Here is a 27,656-nt window from a genome sequence, read left to right as displayed (position 1 = left end):
TTAGGTTTTCGATTGATAGACTGCCGGCTACATAGGAACAGACAGCGGAAAGCGTCTTTGTTTTATACTATGTAGAAGTAAAAACCTGCGCGATTGCCATTTCTTCCTCCGCAAGTTTCGCGCGGGCGATATATTTTTCACCTCAGCAGCTTGAACAAGCCTACTTTCGTCACTCCCTAGAGTGAGGAAAGTGCAACTTTCGTCACTCCAGGGAGTGAAACAAAGTAGCTTTTTAATTTAGTGAAGGCCATGAACTGCCACTTCATACTTTAATTACAATTTTTTTTCTCTGTATTATTCTGTGTAATTCGAATTACATTTTAACTTGTAATATGTTCTCACTACTGAGGTGAAAATTTCTGTGTGCAACACGAGAGCAAAGTTATTTTACATCTCGTGTTTTAGAGTCCCTCGCTACGCTCAAGATTATAACTTAGAAACACTCGCTTCGCTCTTGATTCAATTATAGAATCTTTCGCTTTCTCGGGACTCAAAATAAACACTCGCAAGAAAAACCAACTTTCCTCTCTTGTTGCACAAATAGCTATTGAGCTCCCTTCTAATCTAGCTTCGCCCCTTAAAAGTGTTGCTATTCCACCGTCCACACTGTTAGCTGACACCTTGTAATCCTTATTAGAGAGACATTAAGATCAATTATCGGTCAATACTCACAGGTTTACCGGTGTAACGACCCGTTAGAAATCGAAGCCAAGGTTTTAGCGTTTCCCACACTGCTGAGCGTGAACACATCGTACCGTCATTGTATTGGCACTTTCATTTTCATGATCAATCGAGACTGATAACTGATAAGACATGAGATGATGACAAACTTTCACTACTTACACCTTACCAAAAAAATATGATAAGCGACTTACGAGGGTGTTTACATTTGCAAATTCACCATAAGTTGCTAGAGTAAGTTACTTACGTGAGTAAAACTTACAAGTGTAGATTCCGGCCTTATAAAACAAAGTCCCCCACCGCGGCGTATGTATGTACGCGATAACCTCAAAAACTACTGAACAGATTTTCATGCGGTTTTCACCTATCAATAGAGTGATTCTTGAGGAAGGTTTAGGTGTATAATTTGTTAAGGTTTTGTGTAACCCGTGCAAAGCCGGGGCGGGTCGCTAGACTCGCTAGTAATGATATAAGGGTCACATGAACCTTCCGTCAAAAAACCGGTCCCCTGCAATCGAAGTTGAGCTCTCATTTAATACATGAAACTTGATATGAACATTTTACGTCGTAACATATATTATATAGCTGTTTTGTAAAAGTTGTGTACCATATTCTATGAAATAAACATTTGTATTTTGTATTTGTTACACGCTCTTATGGCACTACAAATAGGATCATGTCAGATAATTTTGCGGCCTTCGTTTCGTTGTGTAACATATTATTGTTGGTAACTGTAATATTATACCTAATTATGGTTATCTTGGCCCCAAGGGCGCCACATAATATTTAGACAGCCGATGCGCAAATATTGCGTGTGCGCGCGAGGAAACGCCGGCGGACGCCCATCCTCCGGTGTGTTGTCAGTTCAAATATTCAAAACGCGTGTTAATTATTATTATTGCTTGTCAATAACAAAAGACAAAGTGTAAAAAATAAATATATTGTCTTGAACTCGAAAGTTAAGGTGTACAAAAACCGGCCAAGCGCGTCGGACTCGCGCACGAAGGGTTCCGTACCATAACGCATAAAAACGGCAAAGATATCACGTTTGTTGTATGGGAGCCTAGCTTAAATATTTTTTTTATTCTGTTTTTACTCATTTTTGTTATAGCGGAAACAGAAATACCTACATCATCTGTGAAAATTTCAACTGTCTATTAGCTATCACGGTTCATGAGACAGCCTAGTGACAGAAAGACGGACAGTGGAGCCTTAGGGTCCCGTTTTTACCCTTTGGGTACGGAACTCTAAAAAAAGATATAGGAGGCAAACGAACAGACATCGCGGCTGATGGTGAGCAGTAACAGTTGCCCATGGACACCTGCAACTGCAAAAGGGTTGCAATAGCGTTGGCGACCTTTAAGATAGGGGTACGCTTTTTTTCTTGAAGGTTTTAAGGTCGTATCGGTCTGGAGTTCACTCTAATAATGTTTACATGTCACATACGCGTTGCCACTCCTTTAAGGTCGAAAATTTGCAGCGACAATGTATGGCCGCGTGAGCCGCGTCATACGCGCCGAAGCATTCGGCGTGCTACGCCCTAGTAAGTAGCAAAGATAGATATAACTCCGTAATAGATGGATACAGTCTAAGGAAAAAACGTGCCTCGAAAATCAAGAAAATTTGATTCTCGTTCAGAGGGCGCTACTAGTTTTGGCCTACAGTCGTATAGATGGCGTTGACGGTTTCGTTTGTTATTTAACAATTTTAACGCATATCAGTGAAAGAACATGGGTCAAAATCATAAAAATAATTAATGCAAATAAAAGAAATCATTTATCCATGTTTAAATACATTTTATCGTATTTTTATAAATCTTCATTTTTAGTTTTAAAGTGTGTCGACAGATGGCAGTGAATTTACTGGGGTTACAAAATTTACTATGACAGTACCGCTCTAGTATAAGTTACTCTATGTAAGTAGCAATGTTATTAGGGCTGGGATGTTACAACTATCCTTTTAGGACGCTTTTTTTTGAGAAAGAAGAGAAAGATATAAGTAAGTTGTTTTTCACTTCTCATGCTCGTAAAGTTCGTCTGTCATGCGTAGACGACATAAAGTTGCTTATTATGTTCTAGAGCATAAAGTAACATCATCTATTACTACCCTTATTGACTTTAGCAATAAAGTCCAAAATCTGCCATACAAACTGCCCTGGATAAAAATGGACCGCTTTATGCCCTTGTTGTGCAATCTACTGTTCCCTATCCCTCTTAGGAGCAAGATAGCATAAAGTGTCTGGCGAAAGGATAGATAAAGTAACCCCTTGTGAACTTTAGTAAAGGCTTCTACAGACTTTGCAAAAATCACATGCCATTTTAGATATTTGCTGGTTGCTGGCTAAGTAGTAGCAAGGAAAACAATCGATTGACCAAATGCCGCAATGTATTGCATATCGCATGCGATCAATGACGTTTGGTGAGGCCAAAAGGTATGTAATGTAATATCTACTTCTAGCAAATGATAGAAATACAGATATTTCACAAGGCAGGCAACACTAACCTCAAACAATGAGCGCGGGAAACGCGCAATTACGTAAAAATCGATCATTGTCGGCCAATTTCCCACCAGTTGACTACCTTCGTCTGCGAAAATTAACGCGTTTCAAGCTTAAAACACCATTCTTAAAACATAAACTAAATTACCATGTTCTAATACTTTAAAGTCTTAACACGCCTTGGTGTGCGTGAAATTAAAAAAGTTTTTCCCGCTCAAAATGTTGACAGCTGTGAAAGTCGCGTTCGGTTTTTGCACTTTTTTTCTCGCGTTCGAGGAGACTGTGTCATGGACCGTAGATTTGCCGCAAGTGAGGAAGTATTTCTTTGAAAAAAATATGTACGAACGAGAGAGACAAGATAGATGGAAAATGCAGCAGGCGCAGCGGCCACAGCAAGTTGCATATGATAATATAGATACTAAAAGTTTGCATTTTGATTACGAGAAGTATAAGAAGCATTACGCTGATGATTACAAGTACAATGGATATATGGAGCACAAGGTAATTGTTTACTAAACCTAAGGCTAAACTGCTTCACACATCACACATCTTACTTACTTCAGAATAAAATCATAAAGGACCCTGTTTGGTAAGAATCTCCAATGTAAGAATAGTTATTTGCTCGCTACGCTCATGTTTCAATTCCACACTCGCGGGTAAAATACAACTTTGCACCCGTGTGTAACACAAAACTTTTCCCCTCACTATAGCGAGGAAAGTGCAACATCCACAGGCGTTAGATCATCTTCATCACTGGAATCACTAATTTTTTTACGATATTATAACAGAAAACACTAGAAATTCAGATTTTTACGTGAGTCGGTGAGAAGAACTGTAAAAATTTTGTTGACAATGTTGACATTTCTGTTCTGACGTATGAAATGTCAACGATGCGTTTTGAAATTGCATCGACTCAACTTGTGCGTTCAGAATTATATTTAACATCATTACAAAAAATCTAACGTTTCTTATGGAATTTTAAGGTTTATGACTTAAAATTATTAAATAAAGCTAAATTTGGTATTTCTTATTAGATTCTCAAACCATTTATTTAATGATAATTAATATCGAACGAACCATTATCATGAGCGTTTTACGTTTTGTTATCTGTCAAGCTACTTAAACACGCTCCATCCAAGGTCAAATTACTTTCCCCACTAGTGGATAAAATGCGTTTTTCCCCACTTGTTTAAAGGATAATAGACGGCTTTCCGAGCTAGTGAGGGGAAAATTAATTTTACAGTACATATGGTGCTACTATACCGCACTAGTAAGACAATAAGCACATAACGTAACTATGTCGAAAATTTAAAGGGCCATATGTACTGTAAAACGTTGTACGATACATGTGCGAATACGTAATTCGCAACTCGTGTCGATTTAAAACACTTCCTTCTGTCGTGTCTTAATTGTGGTCTTAATTTATCGCTACTCGTTTCGAATTTCCTAATTTTTGCACTTGTATAGTAATGTACTATTATAGGATCCTAGTGACTGAATTAAGTAAGGCATGTCTAAGCGTTTTAGGGAGCCTATTACTTTTTCATTTCTCATGCTTTGAAAGTGGGTCGTTGTTGTTCTAGTGTGCAGAAAATGATACGTTTCTGCTCTAGACCACTGTACTTACAGTACTTTTTTTTTAAATCTTACAATAAGCAACAGCATGTTGTACAATGTCCATTCTGATAATTAGCTCCCCATTCCATAAGTAACGATATTTTTACCTAACTTGTTCATTGAAAGTACCTTCAAGAGATACTACTGAAGTTTGTACTTGGCCGTGTTTTTTTAAATGCACATGTATTTTACTTTACTCGTATTCGAAATGAAGAGTAGAGTGTTTAACTCGGGTGAAAGGCACCATTTCAGTCTCGGACTATTGGCGCTCTCACTGCGTTCAAACGCCAAACTACCTCGACAGAAATGTGTGCCGTTCATCCCTTGGTTAACAATCTACTATAAAATCAGTGGACGAATTTGCTGTTTATCCTATAGAGTGTAAAGTAAATAATATTGTTGCAAGTTTTGAATTGTTTCCCCGCGTTAATAGCTGTAGGATAGACTAATAATTAGATTTGTAATGTTTCGCATTTATTTAGTAGGCATATTTTCTTGCGTTGGCGCGGCGACACAATTTTATCCAACGCATAAGATTCAATTTCAATTTTCTTTATTTCAATTTAGGCATTAACATAATGTACCTATGAAAGTCAAAAAAGTACAGTTGTACAAAATTCAATTCAATATTATTCAATTAAATTCAATATTTTAAACCACTTGCTACGCTCGCTACTTTTTGATTCTTTCTCTTGCTCGGATCTTAATATTAACACGAGGGGTAGGTACTTTAACTTAGCATAAATATTAATAACACTAACAGTTTTGAACTATTATTAGTAAATCTCCATTATTAATTATTTATTATTGAAGTGTAAATTGGTTTACCTTTTACGTCTGATGAGTAAATATAAATAATATTAATATTACTTTTGCTTACTGAAGATGGCGATAAGTCCGTCAGAACTAACTTCGTACCAACTTGAACAGAACGAAGTGAGGGAGTGTCATAAACATTTTTTTTATTTTTTTGGAGATCCAACAGCTGTGACATTAGCATAAAAATTATAGTATGTATGTATGTATAAACTCTTTATTGTACAAAGACATAAAACACAAATATGGCACAGAAATAGGCTGTACAAAGGCGAACTTATCCCTTTAAGGGATTTCTTCCAGTTAACCTTTGAGTAGATGAGAATTGATGAAGAACGGTAGACAGATATAGCACTGCATACAATAGACTAGAGGAAAGTCAATAAATTTATAAAAGAGGGCGAAAATAAATAAAATAAGATAAAAATTTGAAGTAACAGTATAACAAATATATATAATACCTACGTTATATATAATAAATATACATCCATAGTCACAAACAGTTAATTCTGGTCCGATAGCCACAGTTTCCTTAACTGCCCCTTAAGCGATGCAACGGACCGCGATTTCCTTAAGGAGGGAGACAACTCATTCCAAAGCTGAACCGCTAGTACCGCAAAAGATTTACCATACGCACTAGATTTGTGATGAGGTGTTGCCAGTGCAAGATTTGCACTCGATCGAAGGCGATGGCCACTATCATCTGCCATAATATGAATATAGTGACATGATACTAAACTAATAGGTACTATACTAAGGTTGCGCACTACCGCAGCCACATATGTGAACAGAGCGTATACAAATGATAACTAATAACATGAGAGCAATAAAGTTTCTATTTCCATTATTTCCATGCCTATTGTGGCGTAATATGCACTCACGAATTTGTACCACACTGACATGACCAATATTGTATCTGTGTATATTAGCAAAATAAATAAATTGAAATTGAAATTAATGATGATTTTGCCACACTTTGTCATTGCAAATGCCATGCAGAGTTAGCTTAGTCTGACTTTACAGTTTTTTTTATCAGTTTTATGATTTGTACCTACTTAATGTAGGTACCATTGACATATATCTAAGGAGCGGGCCTTACGGGTACTAAGAATGGTGCTAGTTCAGCGGTGTCACTCACGAATACGAGCCAATCGTGCAGTCTAACGCAATAAGTTGCGACCAATCGCGCGCGTGTTGCGAACTCGTCAACCAATCGCGTTGTGGCGTTATATTGCACGATTGGCTCGAATTCCTGTGCGTGACACCGCTGTACTGGCCCCATTCTTATTGCCCATAAGGCCCGTCCTTAGATATACATCAATGGTAGGTACCTAATTAAAAAAGTACTTCCCGCATTTAACCTTCTTTGGGCAATAACCCGCCCTTTATTATAATAATTAATTTATTGTACTTATCTATTTTTTAACAACCTCTTAACACGCGATTTCATAATTAAGTACCGGATATCAGATAATTTCGTATTTGATTTTTAACTCTACAAATAATGCTTAATATATACACTCCTTTTTAGGGTTCCGTACCCAAAGGGTAAAAACGGGACCCTATTAATAAGAGTCCACTGTCCGTCTGTCCATCTGTCTGTCTGTCTGTCTGTCACCAGGCTGTATCTCATGAACCGTGATAGCTAGGCAGTTGAAATTTTCACAGATGATGTATTTCTGTTGCCGCTATAACAACCAATACTAAAAAGTACGGAACCCTCGGTGGGCGAGTCCGACTTGCACTTGACCGGTATTTTTAAGAACCCTCGCTCTCTCGAATAATTCTAGCCCCTTGAGATAACCTCGCCAGAGATATTGTCGAATATTATTAAGGTTTTTTCTTTTAAATAAATATATTCTTATATTCTTATTCTTATATTCTAGAGCTCATTCCACAGCCGGAGCGGAAAGTCGTCTTAAATCTGACAGTGCGCGACCACTTCGGTTTAAGGGTGTGAGGTTAAACATCCTTTTTTACGTGGAATAATGCCGGGAATACCGCAAGTGCCAGTTCATTCCACAGTTTAGCTGTGCGACTGTGCGAGACAGGAAGTTTCTGGAGAAACGCACAGTTAAGGACTGCCAAATGTCAAGGAATTATATTCAAGGATTCAAAAATTATAAATATGCGACAACTTTTGCAGGTGCATGAGGCGGTTCAAAACGGCAGCGCATACCTGGACGGTCTGCGGCGCTCCATCGAGGACTACCTGCAGCGCCTCGAGTCGTGCCGCGGGCAAAACATGACTGTTGTAAGTAGAATAGAATAGAATCGAATAAAAATAATATACTCGTAAGCACAGAGGAGAGAATTATACAAAAAAGAAAAACAAAGGCAGGAGAAAGTGCCGCGGAATGATCTCATCTCAGTATGCTGCTAGCTCCAGTGTTGATCTTCCGATGAGACCATCCGGTGAAACAATCACGACACGGATGACTCACAACAGAACTAAGTATCCGTTGTAAGGAGACGACTCAACAACAGCAGCGCGTACCTCGACGGCCTGCGGTGCCTAAGTATCTGCGGCGCTCCATCGAGGCCTAAGTATCTGCGGCGCTCCATCGAGGCCTAAGTATCTGCAGCTCCTCGAGTCCTACTGCCGCGGGCAGAAAATTACTGTTGTAAGTAGTATAGCTTTACGTCACCGATAATTAAGGTTAGGTTTCTAAAATTCAAACTAAATGGAAAAAAATTGCCTAACAGAAAAATATCCTTCGGACTCGTATTATGGTTCCAGTACAGTCGAGTTCACAAACACTTTTACAAGCCAAATTTCCATAAAGAATAGAATAGAATAGAAATAATTTTCCCCTCACTAGCTCGGAAAGTTGTCGTTTATCCTTCAATACAAGCGGGGAAAAACGCGTTTTATCCACTAGTGGGGAAAGTAATTTGACCTTGGATGAGCTTGACAGATAACAAAACGTAAAACGCTCATGATAATGGTTCGCTCGATATTAATTACCATTAAATAAATGGTTTGAGAATCTAATAAAAAATACCAAATTTAGCTTTATTTAATGATTTTAAGTCATAAACCTTAAAATTCCATAAGAAACGTTTGTTTTTTTATAATGATGTTAAATATAATTCTGAACGCACAAGTTGAGTCGATGCAATTTCAAAACGCATCGTTGACATCTCATACATCAGAAATCAACAAAACATCTGCATTGTCAACAAATTTTTTACTTAAAACCTTTTCTCACCGACTCGCGTAAAAATACACAACTTCCAGAGTTTTCTGTTATAATATTGTAAAGAAATGAGTGATTCCAGTGATGAAGATGATCTAACGCCAGTGGATGTTGCACTTTCCTCGCTATAGTGAGGTGAAAAGTTTTGTGTTACACACGGGCGCAAATGTATTTTACTTCTCGTGTGTTGAAACACTCGCGGGTAAAATACAACTTTGCACCCTTGTATAACAAATAACTATTATTCGTTAGCACACACAAATAGAAAGTTATACAGAACAGAGAAACATAAATAAAAAGAAAAAGTGCCACGATATGGTCTCACCTCAGCATGTTGCTGGCGATAAATATGTTTACACGCCTCTAAGACACAATAAGGTCGTGTAATTTTTGGGACGTTGGCTTGTATTTGTGAAGTGGCTGGCTAAAATAATTATAATACGTTTCAATCTCACGGCGTTTTATACTTAAAACTTGATACTAAATAAAGGACGCGCACGTGGAAATTCGTACCTATATGTATTGATCTGCGTTCATATCTCTATTGCCAGCCCATTTACACAACCTATTATTTTCAGAACGTCGTCCAACTACGTCGGTACTCCAACCAAAACGAGTCAAACAACGCTCTGTACTACTTCCTAACCAACCCGGCCAACCCCCTCACCGATCCCACCAAACCCAGTCTTGTCCAATCGGCACTCCTTTACAGCCTTCTCCCATTCTCCACCTACGGCCTCCCGATACCAACGAACTTAACAACAGTGACCCAAATGGATATGAACTTCACGAGCTTTTTGTCGATGGCGCCGAACTACACGATGTTTAATATGAGCGAGGAGTTTAGGAACTGTGTGAGGGCGGATTTGGCGAGCGAGCATGTGAGGCGGCTCGCTGAGCTCGCTGTGTGGGCCGCTAGCGAACTGCAAGACAAGTTGTACGCGGATAAATATAGCGAGGTAAGGAAATAGTTATTTGTGCAACAAGAGAGGAAAGTTGTTTTTTCTTGCGAGTGTTTATTATGAGTCCCGCGAATTACGAGCGAAGCGAGTGATTCTAAGTTAGAATCTTGAGCGTAGCGAGGGACTCAAAAACACGAGATGTAAAATAGCTTTGCTCTCGTGTTGCACACATAATATTTCACGTCGGTAGTGAGAACATATTAAAGGTTAAAATGTATTTCGAATTACACAGAACAATTCAGAGAAAAAAAACTTGTAATCAAAGTATTATGAAGTGGCAGTTCATGGCCTTCACTAAATTAAAAAGCTACTTTGTTTCACTCCCTGGAGTGAGGAATGTCGCACTTTTCTCACTCCAGGGAGTGACGAAAGTAGGCTTGTTCGAGCAGCTGAGGTGAAAATTTAATTATCGAGGTACCGTAAAATCACCAAACTATAGTTTGTCAAAGGACTGTCTTATTTCAAACAGACTGAGAGAATCATACTATCTCTGTTTTACACCCAAAAGAAAAGGATGAGTATAGGTTTTTTTGTTCTTATTTACTGACAATTTGGTTTGACCAACTATAAAAAATTTGTCAATAAAACCAAAAAATCGAATGTTAACTAAAAGAAACAAGAGGTAAGACCGCCTGTTGTCTGCTTTCTGCCTATATCTTTAATCAATTGTTTTTCTTTAAGTTCTATCTTTTACTGAGGTTTGCCAATAATGCGTACCTATTCTATCTATCATATATTACGTATAAGTAGAATATGGAGAACTTGTAAATACTATATTTATACCAACCCTATGTAACCCGTATTCCGCAAATAAAATTCATTCATTCATTCAGGAGCTTATGAAACATTGCTATTTTCAGCACCACGATGCCCACGAAAATGAACACGGTCAGGAAAACGGCATCCTCGGCGTCGAACACAGCTACGGGCACGGGCATGAGAAGGCCCACTATAGCGACCATGGGCATGATGATGACACGCTGGTGTTGCGGCTGGCTTGGTTCTTGGACAGGCTGGCGCACCTGACTGGTTATGATCCTACGGGACAGGATTTTGTGGAACCATCGACAGGTAGGTTCATATAAAGGTCTTCGTTGTGTTGGTCGCATATTAGTAAAGACCGAAAAGACCCCTTATTAGGTCTTTTCATGGGGCGACCAATACAATTTTGGTTAACCAGGTTATGCGTTGCTTGCTGTTCAGTTCTAAAGTCACAAGATGCCGCTGGCTGCAGCAAGCAAGCGTTGACAGGTTAGATATGATCGCATTCATGGAAAAGCAGGTATGTCATTAATCATCAAGCTACGTCACATGTTAGCGTTCTTGGTTACATAGTAAAGACTGAAAAGGCCCACTATAGTGACCATGGGCATGATGATGACACGCTGGTGTTGCGGCTGGCTTGGTTCTTGGACAGGCTGGCGCACCTGACTGGTTATAATCCTACGGGGCAGGACTTTGTGGAACCATCGACAGGTAGCTTAGGTTCCTATAAAGGTCTCCATTGTGTTGGTCGCATCGAAAATGCCCTTTATTAGGTCTTTACATGGGGCGACCAATACAATTTTGGTTAACCAGGTTATGCGTTGCTTGCTGTTCAGTTGCTAGAGTCATAACTTGCCACTGGCTGCAGCAAGCAAGCGTTGACAGGTTTTACAGGTTAGATATATGCCGTTTATCAAAAGCTTATAGCTTGTAATACAAGCGGAACTCACTTTTTGACAGCTTTTGTTAGAAAGGGACTTCCACTTGTATTAGAAGCTTTTGATAAACAGGGCAATAGTCGCATTCATGGAAAAGCAGGTATGTCATTTAGCTACGTCACATGTTAGCGTTCTTGGTCACATAGTAAGGACTGAAAAGGCCCACTATAGTGACCATGGGCATGATGATGTTCCTCACGGGCGCACGCGGTAGGCCACTTCTATAGGATCCTACCTTCTATGCTAAGGCCCATATGGTGGAAATATTCGCTGTCCTCGGGTGAAACCTCGGTAGGCACAGACAGACATTCAGACATAGACATAATTTATTGATAATTTCTGGTATCTTTATTAGGTAGGTCTGCTATGGGCTAGTGATCCAGTGTCGCGAGTTCAAACCTCGTCCGAGACAGCGATTTTTCCAATTTTAAGGCGGTTCCCTGAGCCAGAAGGCGAAAAATCTCCTTATATGATCATGTTTTTCTAAGAGGCGTTGATATTCGTAGACATGGAAAAAAATTATGTAGTTCTTGACTATATTATCTTTAATAACATAGCTTTCGATACACGAATTATGACACTTCGCTCGATACAATTAATTCCCAAAGTAACCTCTAACTCGGACTTTTAATCAAACTTTACTCGGTTATTTTTTATGTGATACTATAAACAAAGCAAGAAGAAAAAATAATCTTAACTTAAATAGTAATTTAATAGCTTTCGAATTTCGATATTGTAAGGTAACGTTTTAAAATAAATAAAATCGACAAAATTCGATCATAATTGACACTTGGCGCGCATGATCTTTCCCGTTCTGTATTGCGAAATGTGACAGTGACAGCGGTAAACCGATGGAACGGCCATTATTTCTAAGCTTAAATTTCATCCAGCTCGGCCGTCAACGAACCCGCCAATGATCCCCACCCTCATCTCCAACGCGGACCTGCAGTTCCTCACGACCTGCCTGCGAGGCAGCAACGGCACAGCTACGGAGCGGTGTGCGTTCCCCAGCGGGTCTTCTCCGCCTAACCTGGAAACTTTGCAAGCTATGGGGATGACATTGCCAGGTACGTTAAAGATTAAGTACAGTCGCCATCAGATATATCGGAGCGCCCGAGGTGCTCATAAATATCTGAACACGCCTCTATTGTCAAGGGTTAGAGTGCGTGTTCAAATATTTGTGAACACCTCGGCCGCTCCGATATATCTGATGGCGACTGTACAAAAACCCTTTGACGCCAAAGACGTCGGTTACAGCCCAATAACAAACTTCGTGCATTCTGACCAGGGACCGGACAACCCTTTCCGCGATAAAAGCCTTTCAATGGTCCCTTAAACACGGCTAACACATTGAAAGACTTTCCAGTTTAAACTGCAAGCCCCAAGCAAGCCATTCATTTGCCTACCCCTTACCATGAAACTTAGCCAAAAATAATTGGCAATCCCTCAATAAGGGTTACCCTTATCATTAAGCGCTTTTTATAAAGCTTTCCCTTTAGTAATGTCGTAAGTAGTTCAGCCTAAAGAGACAGGATTTTTATATATTTATTTAGTCAAAGAAGTGAATTAAGGGCCGTTGCGTTAGAAGGTTTTTTTTTTAAACAAACAAAAACACCAGTGTTATTTAAACAGAACCTAATACTGGGCCGCCCTATTTAATGTGATATGTTCAGTTATTAACCCCATTTGAGTTTTTGATAAAGCCATATAAATAAAATAAACTTATTTTTACAGTCAAACAAATGCCGGATTTGAAGCCATCCGCATCAGAAACCGAGGAATACACATATTCGGAGCAAGTATTCACAGACGACGATATGCCTCTCTCGCTCCCGCAGCGACCAGCAAAAAAACGCAAGAGATCAGTTGAAGGAGACCCTTTAGATAACTTTATACAATACTTCGCTAAATACAAAGCATGGACCGGCTCGAATCAAGAAGAAAAATACAGCTCAGAAATGTCACACGTAGAAAAAGACAACTCTGAAATGTCACATGTAAATACAAACAAAGAAAACGTTGTGTCAAATTCAATAAGAAAAAAGCGGTTTGTAGTTAAAAAAAAGAAAGCTAAACATGTTAAACCAGACCCATTTCCAATTGCCAGTTACGTGAAACATAAGATAGAAGGTCACATTAAAAAAGATGAGAAAGAGGCAAAGGCGTGGAAAAAGTTTGTAGATAAATTGCATAAGCCAAAGACGGAGCTTAAACTGTTGAAGTTTAAGAAATCGAAGCGATCTATTAGGTATTCGAAGAAAGAGCAGCCGCGAGTGCCGGATGATCCGCAGATGGATATCAGCTATTATGTGAAGAATAAGGAAGGTAAATATATTTTTCCCCTCACTAGCTCGGAAAGCCGTCTTTTATCCTTTAAAACAAGCGGGGAAAAACGCACTTTATCCACTAGTGGGGAAAGTAATTTGACCTTGGGTGGAGCGTGTTTAAGAAGCTTTTGCTGACAGATAACAAAACGTAAAACGCTCATAATAATGGTTCGTTCGATATTAATTATCATAAATAAATGGTTTGAGAATTTAATAAAAAATACCAAATTTAGCTTTATTTAATTACCTTAAATTCCATAAGAAACATTTGTTTTTTTAAATGATTTTGAATGTAATTCTGAACGCACAAGTTGAGTCGATGCAATTTCAAAACGCATCGCCAGAAATGTCAAAATCGTCAACAAAAATTTTCTCACCGACTCCGACACATAAATATACGCAACTTCCAGAGTTTTCTGTTTTAATATTGTATTATCGTAAAAAAATGTAATTCCAGTGATGAAGATAATCTAACGCCTGTGGATGTTGCACTTTCCTCGCTATAGTGAGGGGAAAAGTTTTGTGTTACACACGGGTGCAAATGTATTTTACTTCTCGTGTGTTGAAACACTTGCTACGCTCAGGATTCTATTTTAGAACCACTCGCTTCGCTCGTGGTTCAACTATAGAATCCTTTCGCTTGCTCGTGTTTCAATTCCACACTCACGGGTAAAATACAACTTTGCACCCTTGTATAACAAATAACTATAGAAGGTCTAAGGCTATTTTTCCCGTATACCGTATACGAGATTTTATCAAATATCGTAGTGACAGCAACATTTGTATGGCAAGGTTCAAAATCATTCACACGGCGGGAAAGCCGCCTATCGTCGTACATTTTCGTCTACCCGAGCTTTGATACCCTAAATTAAGTAAAATATATCTAAAATAGCAATTCTAACATTACTACGTTGTCAAAATCAAACATAAAGCCGTTTGGTTCCTTTGAGGACAGTTATTTTTCATTTATTAGCAATGATTTAAGGTATTATATTTTAAGGGGATCCCATGCCCCAATGACCTTCAAATTCAAATGTTATATTCATGATAAACTTAAAACTAAAATTACATACAAAAGTATACTAAAGCTATAGAAACTTATAAAATAGCTAGGAGTTGAAGTTTACCACGAAATGGTCTCGCCTCAGCATAATGCTGAACCGAAGGTCAGCGCTGATCTTCCGGCGGGACCATACCTTCGATTTGAATCCCTTAGTTTTCTAATGTTTTTTGTAGCTTATCATATTAACAGCAACGGATTTTAGCAATATAGTATCCCATATTTACTTCAAAGTTCATTGTCTTCGAAATATTTGGCATCAAAGTTGAACAATTTTAGGCCAAAAAACTGGTTTTCTGGCCATAACTTTTGTGTTAATTAGTTTAAAATTAAAACCTTAGACAAATTTTTAGAGACGTCTAAGACGAACCCAAATATGTAGATTTCGTATAAGTAAGATCTTTCACAGCAATCGAGATACGAAAAAAGTGTTTTTTTAGACAATGTTTAAAACAATCATAAATAAATAAGTATTCATTTTTTCCAATCCGGTAGACAAAAATGGAGATAAAAGATTGAAGAACCGATAGCCGCTTGTCTTATAATTCTATATGTAGTGCAAAAGTAGGAGATACGATTCAAAACTTGTCAAAAATCGATGAAAACCTCAGGTAGCCCCTTAAGTGACCAATTCTCTATAGGAATAAGTCTCCCCAGTCTCCCTTATCCTTTCATCTGTGGCTTGTCAAAGATGTGCTATTTAAATAGTGACCTTGAAGTTCAAATTTTGAATTTAAACTTGCCGCAAAAACCCGATTCATCCCATTCATCAGGAGCATGCGTTGACGGTGACGGACCGGCGCAGACTGCGGGCCGCAGCCCTTCTCGCCCGTGCACGAGGCGCGGGCGCCGGTGGCGGCAGGGGGGGCGAGAAACTACCCTCGTTTACGGCATTATTGTCAAATGATGGGTTGCACACAACACTCACTACGTCATTCGCTAATGGTTCGTCCACATTGTCCACCGACGTAGTACCCAAAACAATTTTCCAGCTCGGAGGCACTGACCAACCACAATCACGGTTAAAATTCGGATGACGACTAATATGTCTGTGTCTCACGGAAGTTTTGTTATTAAAAAGGTTATGTAATTTGTTTCTAGGTGCGGATTATGATTACAATACAGCCCAGGCGTCACTGGTGCGCGCGGGACTTGAGCAAATATTCCGAAACCCGCCCAGTCTATTGGTTGTGCAGCGCTACGGCTCTAACTATAATCCGGCCAACCGGGAGACGATACTAACCGGATACATCGAGGGCCTGGCTGACGTTTAATCTAGACGTCATATGACACCAGAGGGCCTACCGCGAACCACGTTCGACGTGTTGCCTCTCTGACGCACTTCTTAATTCGTACGTAAGTGAGACAGGCAGGCAACACGTCGAACGTGGTTCGCGGTAGGCCCTCAGACCACCTCAACGACTAGAAGCTTGGAGGATATAACCAAACGGAGTAGCCATTCACAGGCGTTCCCCTCTGTCGAAATTATCACCAATGGTTATACACATTGTACGGAGGCTGCGACAGCTGAAGAGGCCACAGCTCCGGCTACTAACTGGAGCCATAACTGGCCACGCCCCACTAAACAAGCACTTACTAACCATGCGTGTTACAGATAGCCCCCTTTGCAGGGCATGCATGGAGGCAGAAGAGACAGCCGCCCACGTCATCCTCGAATGTCCAGGGGTGGCAGAATACCGGGCACAATACCTCGGTTCGCCGGCGTCTCTCCCAGAAGTCGTCGGCAACATCAAGGTTCTGCTTGGCTTCTTGGAAGAGTTGGGTTGGCAAGAGTAGTGCCGTCAACCCATCACGCAAAATAGGCGCAAGCCCGCGAAAACCTATAACCTATATATGGACTGACGTTTATCTGACATGGCTATTTTTACGTTACGTATACATTTGACGTGCCCCTCACTCGCAAAAATCGGCAGACTGTTTTGTACAGAAAATTACAGATAAGGCGTCTCCATTTGGTTATATCCTCCAAGTCTAGGAGCACACGTATTGACCATCTAGGTGACACATAAGCGCGCCCATACAAATTTAGTAATAGGAGAGATACCGCTAATTTCAGTTGCGACCAGTACTCGTGTAAATCGAAAATATTTACAATAAATGAGATTTAGGGGTGATTAAGGGGAAAGGGAAACATTTATTATACTACTTCAGCGGTATTAACTAATAACAGAGACTGAATATCGAGTATTGACTGACCTAACAGAGACGTCATATCACGTCGTGCTTTAGCCGCAAAATTTAGCGTCATATCACGTCGTGTTATAGCCATTCGACGTACACTCACCATCAGATTTATCGAAGCGATTTAGGGTGCGTAGCCAACATGCCAATTTACGCTCCGTAACGAATGAAACGCAACTGTCAATGCGCACAAATATGGAAGAGTGATAGAGACACAAAGCGTTTGTTACCTTGGCTAGACACCCAGATGCTCCAATATTATTTGTACAAAAAAACAAATCGCATGCGATTTTCGATCGATCAAATGCCGTAATGGATCGTATACGATTTATTGCAAGGTCTTTAGAATTTTTTATGAATTTATTTGTCAATGACGTCATGTGACGTCGAAGGATACTTATGCCGTGACGTCTCGAACTACCAAGCAAATTTTATATGACATAAAACCCTAAAATGTATTGCTGTCAAAATGTTAATGAATTTAAAAATATTTACTTTAATATTCTTATTATTAAAATGTGATTTAATTAATTAAGTACATATAATATATGAATACAATTTTAATACGTAAGCTTCACTTTCATCAATATCAATTTTCCTTAATGTCAATATTTTTGTACTTATTTTTATGGGTGGCCTATAGTTTTATTGTATACCTAGACATAAATAGTATTAGGAAATAAAATATTAATAGAATTGGATGTTTTAATGGAACATAAACTTATTAGTAACAATATTTTTAATCATGTAGCAAAAAAATGACTTTTTTTTTTCCTCGACGTTTCCCGACATACTGCAGTTTGGAAAACGTTTGAGCGGCAAAATAATATGGGACATTTTCTATGAAAAGGGACCTTATTGTTGATGGTGCTTACGCCGCACAGCGTCGCGCGGCATTGTATTTATATCGGAGCATCGTTAATAATGGCGTAAGCGCCATCGACAATAAGGTTACTTTTTATAGAAAACACCACATATCTTCTGCTAAGTATGGTACTTCTTTTCATGCAACTTTAAAGTTCTTAATCGCGATAACTGCCGATTACATATTGTGCAGCGATATTTCTTCCCCGAGTGAACGAGAATATGCTCATTCAAATTACTTAATCGCGTAAATTTCTTATTACATATTTCGCAAGAGTATGGCATTTCACCAGTGTGTGTTAGATAATGTCTTTGAATATTAGTCGATGACGTAAATTTTTTATTGCATATTTCACAATCATATGGCTTTTCACCAGTGTGAATACGTTTATGTATTTTTAAAACTGTTTTATAAGTGAAATGCCTGTTGCATATTTCGCAAGTATAAGGCTTTTGTCTATTATGAACACAATTGTGATCCCTTAAATTGTTGTATCGTGTGTACTCTTTCTTACATATATTGCACGCATATTTCTCTCCTTTGTGGTATATTCGAATATGTCGGAACAGATGGCCTATTTGAGTAAATAGTTGTCCACATACTTCACACATATGGTGCTTAAACGTTATGTATTTACCACTGCTATTTTTTTCTTTATTCGGGTGTAACTGAATATGTTTGATTAACCTATTTTTACGTTTAAACGTCTTACCGCAGGAGTCACACATGTAAATAATAGTCTCTTCGGTGTCGACCGTATGTCGCTTACCGGTCGCCCCACTGTCCCTCGTGTGTAGATCGTCAGTCGCTTCAGCGTGGCTCGCTGCTCGTGTTTGAGGCGCGGTGACGGACGTGTTGCTTAGCAGAGTCTTTTGGTGAGGGATGCGTTCGAGACACACGAAGCAATCCCTCAGCGCAGGCAATAAGTCCTTCTTCTTGGTAAGTGCTTGGTTAAAATCTGAAATGGACCAAATAAAAATTAAAATAGGTACTAGACTTTAGAAAAAGACCGAAATATATTATAAATATTATTTTTACCTAACCATGGCAAAGCAAAAGGGAGGATTACGAGTTACACGTTTTTAATTTAAGAATTAAGAAAAAAAAAACAAGTCCTAACTTCTTTGTCTCGGAGCCCCTACAAAAATACACATACAAGGCAAAGAACTTGAATATGTAGACCATTACATATACTTGGGCAAGAGAATATCTTTCGACACTGACAGCAACAGCCAGGAGATAGACCGTAGAATCCATAACAGCTGGAGGAAGTACTGGAGTTTTAAAGAGCTTCTAAAAGGAAATTACAATCTAAAACATAAGAAAACAGTAATGGACACGTGCATTTTACCATGCCTTATATACGGTTCTCAAACTTGGGTGCACACAAACAAGAACAAATTAAAGATAAGAACCTGCCAAAGAGCCATGGAAAGGAGCATTCTCAGTATAAAAGTAAAGGACAAGGTTAACAGCAAGTACATACGATCCAAAACAAACATCATAGATGCCCTCGAGTTTGTGCTGAAACAGAAATGGAGATGGGCCGGCCACATAGGAAGATTGACAGATGACAGATGGACCAACAAAGTCACAAAGTGGCCAGGACCCCATGGCAAAAGGAAGGCGGGAAAACCCATAACAAGGTGGTCCAAGGATATTATAGCCACAGCCGGAGAAAATTGGCTAATCAAGGCAAAAGACCGAGAAAGGTGGAAAGATATGGAGGAGGCCTATACCCAACAGGGGTCCTTAAAATAGTAAAAATGGAAAACAATAATATTAGAAAACTTTTTTTTTATCATGTAAAACTATTTAAGGAAAAATAAAGGCTTAAATATAAATATATAAAATATAAAACTTCTTTGTCAGTATTGTAACACCTTGTGGTCATATATTTTACCTATATGAATGGACCGATACAAATTAGAGTCATTGTATGGAATATTAGGCACAGTTTTCTAAAAATTTGCATTTCACCAAAGAAAAGTAATGTGTTTGGCCTAGTGGTAGAGAATACCTTATCCCCGGGTCACTGGCAAGCTCGGTTCTCCATACAAACGTAGTTCCGCACTCATTTTAAAATGACTAGCTAGATTGCTCTGAAACTTTGTACTTACAATAGGATAATTAACTAATTACAGACCTAGATATACCTCATGTCATTGTATGTGCAAAGTTTCATTACAATCCAACACATAGTTTTAAAATGAGAGCGGAACTACGTTTGTATGGGACGGTGCACTAATGCAATTCGGCCGGGCTTGCGGGGGACTCTTAAGGCATTAAGTCTGCCTTTTGTACTTTTTGACGACCGGTCTGGCCTAGTGGGTAGTGATAGTGACCATGGGTTCAAATCCCGGTAAGGGCATTTATTTGTGTGATGAACACAAATATTTGTTCCTGAGTCATGGGTGTTTTCTATGAATATAAGTATGTATTTATCTATATAAGTATGTATATCATCGCTTAGCACCCATAGTACAAGCTTTGCCTAGTTTGGGGCTAGGTTGATCTGTGTAAAATGTTGCCTGATATTTATTTATTTTACTTGTTTTTGTGCACTAAAGTTTAATGAATAAATAACTCATAAGTATCTGGTACTTCGCTTACTCTTATTACAACTGCTTTCTTGCTCTCGACGCCCCCCGCCTCATCTGCTACGCATCATCCGCTACGCCGCGCCCGGTGCTGTGACCTGCTGTGCACTTATGCGCTCCTAGTGATTCGCTTTCTGCATATTAAAATGGCTACCGTAAACACACCTATGACACCACTCTCTTGTACTGGTTGCACGAACATTATTGAAGATCAGCGATTTCTGAAATGTTTGGCATGCACGAACGCTTATTATTGCCTCCTATGTGCGAATGTCCCAGAAAATATATACGACGCGTTGACAGTTGAACGCAGATATAACTGGGTATGTCCAGAGTGCGTCTGCCGTCAAGCAAAAGGTGACAATACCAATACGCCAGTGAGGGCAGTAATAATGGACCCCAGTATTATTCATTCTGTGCTTGACGAGTCTATGGAGTGCAGTTTCCTGAACCACTCAACTAATGCAACGCCGCAGCATATAACATTTCGAAACAAGGCTGTCACATCCTGTCAACCACAGCGTCCACAACCGCAGCTGTATAATGATGGTGTTTGTAAGGGTTCAGTGGACCTGGAAAGCTATCGGCTTTTGATCAGGGAGGAGCTTCAAAGCTGTCTCAATGAATACGTCCCGAACCTCGTCAGCAATGCAGTGGCGAGAGAAATTACCCCGCTCGTTCAGAAATGGGCGGATTTGAGAACCAGAGTAAGTACTATCGAAGAAAGGGTGACAGCTCTTGAGGACAAGTTAAATCTGATGTCGGCCTGCAAACCTCCACTTGAGACTTACGCTTCTATTACTGAGAAACCGCAAAAGGAGCAACCGGTAAGCAGCAAAGTACTTAATCACGCACCACTACCTTCTCCTGGAACATCCACCTTAGCGCAGATACAGACACAGCCTATCACCAAGCAGCACACTAAGGAGCAAGGTATGGTTGGCAAGGCGGCTACGCCTAAAGAAACGGGTTCTGATGCTATGGGTCAATCAAAGAACCAGCAGCGCCCGCGCAAACCGCTCGATGTAAAGCGAGGCATAGCTGCTCCCGGTACTACGTGTCCCCTAGAGGCAGCTGAACGAAGTCGTCAATTTCATCTTTTCTATGTTAAAATAGGCACCACTGCTGATCAGGTAAGCTCTTACTTGGCAACAATCTGTGAAGAAGATGTTTGCTCGGTTGTGGCATTGAAAGCTAGAGGAAAATATGCTTCTTTTAAATTGGATGTGCCTCAGAGGTTCGTTGAACGTGTGCTAGAGCCCGCAAACTGGGCAGAAGATATTTGCATCAAGCCTTGGAAGTTGAATTTTCGCACTTTTCGGAACAGTCGTGAGTCAGAAGCATCAACTAAGGCCGATGAATAAAGTTACTAAAACTATGAATGTTATTTATCAGAATGTTAGAGGACTTAACACTAAGCTCAACTTCTTTAAGAATAATTTGCTTTCTTTGGAATGTGATATCGTGGCAGTAACGGAGACATTTCTAACTGATGCTATCAACGACTCCGAGCTCGTATGGCAAGAATGGAGTGTGGTACGTCGAGACCGTGCAACTGGATCGCGGGGAGGCGGAGTGATGTTCCTGGCGCGCCCTGGGCTCGAAATACAACGACGTCAGGATCTTGAAACACCGTTGGGAGAGGACCTCTGGATATCACTTAAGCTCGAAAATGTTGTTTATTTTTTATGTGTTGTGTATATACCTCCTAGGGTTTCTGACGAAGTATATATGAATTGGTTTATAGCTGTGGAACAAATGATAAACAACTTGAAAGGTGTAGTGCTTGTATTTGGTGATCTGAATCTAAATCCAATGTATTCGTCTCATAGTATTTTATGTTATTATTCATATTTCTTAAGCGTGTGTGGTTTGCAAGAGATGAATGAAGTGAAGAATGCATTTGATGGAAAGTTGGACGTGGTGCTTGTGTCCGAGCGCGTTGATGGAGTCAGTGTACTTGAGATAGATGGGGGAGGACTTGTCCCTAAACGTGACGCATATCATCCGCCGTTAGACATCTCGCTCCCATTAGTTACCACGTTGAAACCTGTCTCGGAGCGAATCGATCCTGGTAACGTTGACATACGACAGGACTGGAATTTTCAGAAAGCTGATTATGACCTCTTGTATGAACTTTGCTCCAAATTGAGCTGGAAGGAAGTTCTCTATTCTGATGATGTTGACGTAGCGGTTGACAAGTTTTATAAAATTATATATAGCGTATTTGATGCATCTGTACCAAAGAAAATTCGCTCAACGCGGACCACGAGACGTTATCCAGTCTGGTTCACGGCGGATTTAATTGCTGACATAAAAACAAAAGCTCGTATTCACCGGGATTGGAAAGCTACTAAAGATGTGGCTCTTTACAGGCACTTTGCCCATCTCAGGACGAACTTAAAAAAGCGGATTTCCTTAGCGTATGCTCGTCATATTGATCGCATTCAAAGCATGCTTAAATGTAATCCACGTTTATTCTGGCAGCACATAGATAGCCTTAAGTCGATGGGAGGGTTTGCGTCCAAGGTTACCCTGGAAGGGAAACAATTCGTCGGAGTGGAAGCTGCGGAGGCCTTCTCCAGATTCTTTTCCAGTGTCTTTTTGCCTAACGTTCCTCGCCTTGATTTAACTACTCTACAGAGTAGTACCCAAAAAAGTTCTGCACAATATGTTAACATAAATAACATATCTATGCAGGATGTAGTGACTGGTATTAAACATCTAAAGGGTAATAGCTCAATAGGGCCCGACAACTTACCGGCTTATGTTGTCAAGGGATGTATGGATTTCTTTAAAGTTCCTATACATCACTTGTTTAATTTGGCTCTTTCTACTGGCAGGTATCCAAATCAGTGGAAAACAACGCGGGTAAGACCCATTCCAAAATCTAAGGACACTGCCAGTGTCGACAACTACAGGCCTATAGCCGTGCTGTCTACACTGGCAAAATTGTTCGAGTCGATACTTCACAGGCTGATAACAGGGCAAATAAAACCGTTCTTGTGTGACTCGCAGCATGGTTTTAGAGCGAAGCGCTCCGTAAACACCAATCTGATGATCCTGACTGATACTATATCTGAGCATCTTGATAAAGGCGTCCAGGTGGACGTACTTTATTTTGACTTCAAGAAAGCGTTCGATCGCGTGGATAACGATGTACTTTTACACAAGCTGAATGGTTTAGGCTTTTCGCCTAAGTTGCTCGCTCTATTTGCGAGTTATCTACGCGATCGACAGCAGTACGTTCGTCATGGATGCTTTGTTTCAGCTCCTTATCACACGAGATCTGGTGTCAGCCAGGGTTCCATACTCGGCCCTCTTTTGTTCGGGTTGATGGTCAACGATCTGGAGACAGTAGTTAAAAACGCTAAGTGCTTGCTATATGCTGACGACCTGAAGTTGATTTATGGTGTAAAAAATAGTGTAGACTGTATTTCTCTGCAGGATGATATTAATTCTGTGATGCGGTGGAGCGTTGAAAATAAACTCCTCTTTAATGTAGCCAAATGCTGTGTATGCTCATTCAGCCGAGCTGCAGAACCTCTTCTTGCGCAGTATACGCTCGGACCTGATGTGATTGACAGAGTCTCTTCTGTGAAAGATCTTGGGGTGGTGTTTGACTCGCGTCTTACGTTCCACGATCATATACGTAAGCTAGCCGATAGTTGTTTCAAAAGACTAGGCTTCGTGATCCGCAACGTCAAGGACTTCCGTGATGTTGAGGCCATAAAGCTTGTCTTTAACGCATTGGTGAGAAGCAAGTTGGAGACCTCGTCAATTGTGTGGAACCCGTATGAGTCGACTTACGCCTTACTTCTAGAGAAGATTCAAAAGGCTTTTCTTAGATTTTTGTATAAGAAAATATATGGGCTTTACCCATTTTTATATCCAACCAAGTTTTTGCTCGGAACACTCGGTTACAACTCTCTAGAAGTAAGGCGTAACTGCGACTTACTTGCTACCGTTTGTCGCATGCTGCGTGGCGAATCAGACTGCCCTGATCTTGTGAGTCGCGTGCTTAGACTGCACGTACCGGATATCCCTAGGATTAATCTGAGACCGCGGGTGCGCCCACTGTTGGCGGTGCCGGCGGCGCGCACTGTGTCACGCAGAAATTCGCCGCTCCCTCGAGCACTGACATTACTCAATGCGCTCCTGACGTCAGCACCTGATTGTGATTTGTTTGCATGGAGATGGACGACTGTGTACCGTGAATGTCTGAAGTATTGTGAGACGATCGATGATAGGCCTTCCACAGTCGGTGTCTATGTTATGTGAGGTGTTATTTCTGTTTCTTCCTGTGTATTTTGTATCTTGTACCTACTTTTGTACTATATTTTTCTGGAAATGAAATTTTCTGTTAGGTTAAGTTTCTCGGCGCATTGGTGTTTGCTGTAATGCCGTTTAACCAGAATTGTATTAAATAAATAAATAAATAAATAAATAAATCTGTTACTATGAATGGATTACTTACTTACTAGTTTTTGATGCTTGTCATCATTGGACTGCGCACATTCTGGCCCCAATACAAGCTCATCGTTGACCATGTGGTTGGTGTACAGGCTGGACAGAGCTGCCTTCAAGTCTAACTCGTTTGGTTCCTCCTTCACACATATTGTGTTGTCGTACTCTACTGCTTGTGAACTGCTTGTATCTGCAACAAAGCCTTAGTATAGTTACAGATGTAGTGTAAAATTGTTTTCCCTCATATTTCAAGTATGGAGCCCTTATTTTATCAAGGATATTGAGACCTTCGACAAATACTGGTGGAGAACAGCACAGGATAGGAAGGAATGGGAAAAACTGGGGGAGGCCTTTTCCGCACAAGCGACATGCAAATAATAAACCAATAATAATTGAAATTTTATGTAATTGTAAAAAAAGAAGCATGAAATAAAGGCTATATTACTATTACAATTGAGATGTTGGAGAAAGTTTAACGTAGTTTCACCAAGATACCGAAGAAACTCAAAAACATGTCCTATGAAGAAAGACTTCCTAAAGAATTCTTAAAGCTCACAACCTTGAAGGAGCGCAGAGAACGCGGAGATCTGATTGAGACATACAAAATACTAACCCAACACTACAACCTTAAAGATTTCCATAAGATGCTAGAACGCAATAGTAACAACCGTCTGAGAGGTCATCAGTATAAGCTGGTGTCTCACAGGTCCTACAATAATCCTCATAGACACTTCTTTAGCAACAGAGTGGTCAACGCTTGGAACAAACTGCCAGAGGATGTAGTAGCGGCCCAAAGTGTCAATGAGTTTAAGAATAAATTAGATAAGCACAAAGCAAATTCTACTCAACACTGAGAACTCGGTTTATGACTCTGGATACAGGCATTATCAGTTGTTTAAACTGCCTGCCTGCATTACAAATAATAATAATAATTTTCTCGGAAACTTTCGTATTTGTCATACTACTTCAGTCAACCTCGCTACTTTTTGGACTGAAACAGCATACACATTCGTAAGTTTCTGTGAAAATACGATGTGAATTAATGACTACATCTGTATAAATTTTTATATTAAGGGAAACATTTAAAAAAAATGCAGACTGGTGTTCCAAAAGGTGGTGTTCAAGGCTAGCCCGAAGCAGTGAATTTTTCCATTTTTTCTTTGTCCATTCTGTAGACAGTTAAAATTATCACACATGATGTATTTCTGTTGCCGCTATAACAACAAAAACTAAAAAGTACGGAAGCCTCGGTGGGCGAGCCTGACTCGCACTTGACCAGTTTTTTTCTTTTCCACACAAAACTTTGTTTATGGCACATCTGTTTTACCCCTAACGCAAATGTTATATGTTTGATGCCAATGTCTGTCTGTCTTTGGCATTGTAGCTCTCCATTGGATGGATCGATTTTGATGCGTTTTTTTTTGTGAAAGCGAGTTTCCTTGCTTAGCTATCTATCTATACAATTCTCAATGCTAATTTACTCAGCTCATTATAATGATGATTCTACTTCTAAAATGCATATTTACCAATATTAACGTACCACAAAGCATGTTGTTGTCCTTCCAAACATCAGCTAGCGACACCTCCGAATCCTCCAAAGATTCTACTTTCACGCGCACTTCCAGCGACATACTGCCTCACTTCTGCAGCTACAGTAGCGAGTTAAGGCTTGAATTTGTTGTGCACGATGCCTTTTGGCTGGAGAGAAATGTCCCTCTTTTGGTAGATCCCTTAGATTATATTATGGAACCTTAGATACTAGTAATGATTAATGAAGTACGTGACGGCTGTAGCGTGGTTAACACTCGATTGTTTCTTTAGCTCATAAGTTCAAGCGAATGGTTAGTTGTGCATGTATGTGCGGTTTGAGTAAATGAAGTTGATGATGGCGCAATACTCAAGAGGTAAATAGACTTAATACGCTAGAGGAAATAATTACAACCACTTTCTAAATAAAAGAAACGAACTTCTTCAATGCATCAATGTTTGAACTTGACAATTGACATTGAGAAGTCGCCATAGATTAAATAAGGGGCTCTACACATGATACAATTTGGCGTGCGATGTTTTCATGAATCTAGAGTAGTTTCCATTGATTCCATAAATGCATAAAATTGATAAAATGACAGTCACTTCACCACAGATTAGAGTTGATAGGATCTCAGAATAACGAATTATTCTGAGGATAGGATAGAAACCATAGATTACTTCATGTTATTTTTTTTACAAATGTTGGCGTTAAGGCTTTTATAGACGTTGCAACAAACGGTATGCGGTTTTGGCTAAAAACCGCACCGTACCGAGGTCGCGGTGCGGTGCGGTAGTGTGTTATAACTATAACGATATCTACAAACGCGAGTGTGGAGTCGATTTCGCCGATTAGCGAACTAGACGCTACACTCGCGTTCGCGGCTTCGCGCCGCGATTCGCGCACGAGTGTGGAGGGCCCTATCGATAATTGCATGCGATACATTGCGTCATTTGATCGATTGACTGAATTCGTTGCTCCTGTTTAGCCAGCAATTATAGTTTCTCAAAGGACTGTCTCATTTCAAACATAGACAGAGAGAATCATACTATCTTTGTCTTACACTAGTACTAGCACCCAAAAGAAAAGGATGAGTATAGCTTTTGTTCTTATTTACTGACAATTTGGTTT

At 39.8% G+C, this 27,656-nt stretch overlaps 2 protein-coding genes across 3 annotated transcripts; one reads left to right on the top strand and one right to left on the bottom strand.

Moving 5' to 3' along the window:
• The first annotated feature begins 3,391 nt into the window (after nt 1–3,391).
• LOC134752520 (uncharacterized) lies at nt 3,392–16,137 on the top strand. The gene is made up of 7 exons (XM_063688214.1): nt 3,392–3,679; nt 7,758–7,865; nt 9,390–9,770; nt 10,634–10,844; nt 12,367–12,543; nt 13,211–13,801; nt 15,965–16,137. The coding sequence occupies exons 1-7, from the start codon at nt 3,398–3,400 to the stop codon at nt 16,135–16,137; spliced, it is 1,923 nt and encodes a 640-aa protein (XP_063544284.1). The 5' UTR covers nt 3,392–3,397.
• A 1,621-nt stretch (nt 16,138–17,758) lies between these two features.
• Nucleotides 17,759–26,980, bottom strand: LOC134752102 (zinc finger protein 234-like). 2 transcript variants are annotated; one of them, XM_063687665.1, is made up of 3 exons: nt 26,538–26,980; nt 25,008–25,187; nt 17,759–18,888 (listed from the first exon to the last, which is right to left on the bottom strand). In XM_063687665.1, the coding sequence occupies exons 1-3, from the start codon at nt 26,626–26,628 to the stop codon at nt 18,050–18,052; spliced, it is 1,110 nt and encodes a 369-aa protein (XP_063543735.1). In that variant the 5' UTR covers nt 26,629–26,980; the 3' UTR covers nt 17,759–18,049. The 2 variants fall into 2 exon arrangements, with proteins under 2 accessions (XP_063543735.1, XP_063543736.1); XM_063687666.1 differs by having other exon boundaries at nt 18,766–18,888; nt 25,012–25,187.
• Nucleotides 26,981–27,656: the final 676 nt, after the last annotated feature.

This window comes from Cydia strobilella, chromosome 24, assembly GCF_947568885.1.
Source record: "Cydia strobilella chromosome 24, ilCydStro3.1, whole genome shotgun sequence".
Classification (NCBI taxonomy): Eukaryota; Metazoa; Arthropoda; class Insecta; order Lepidoptera; family Tortricidae; genus Cydia; species Cydia strobilella.
Note: the sequence above shows the minus strand (reverse complement) of the source record. Positions and strands in the feature narration are given on the sequence as shown.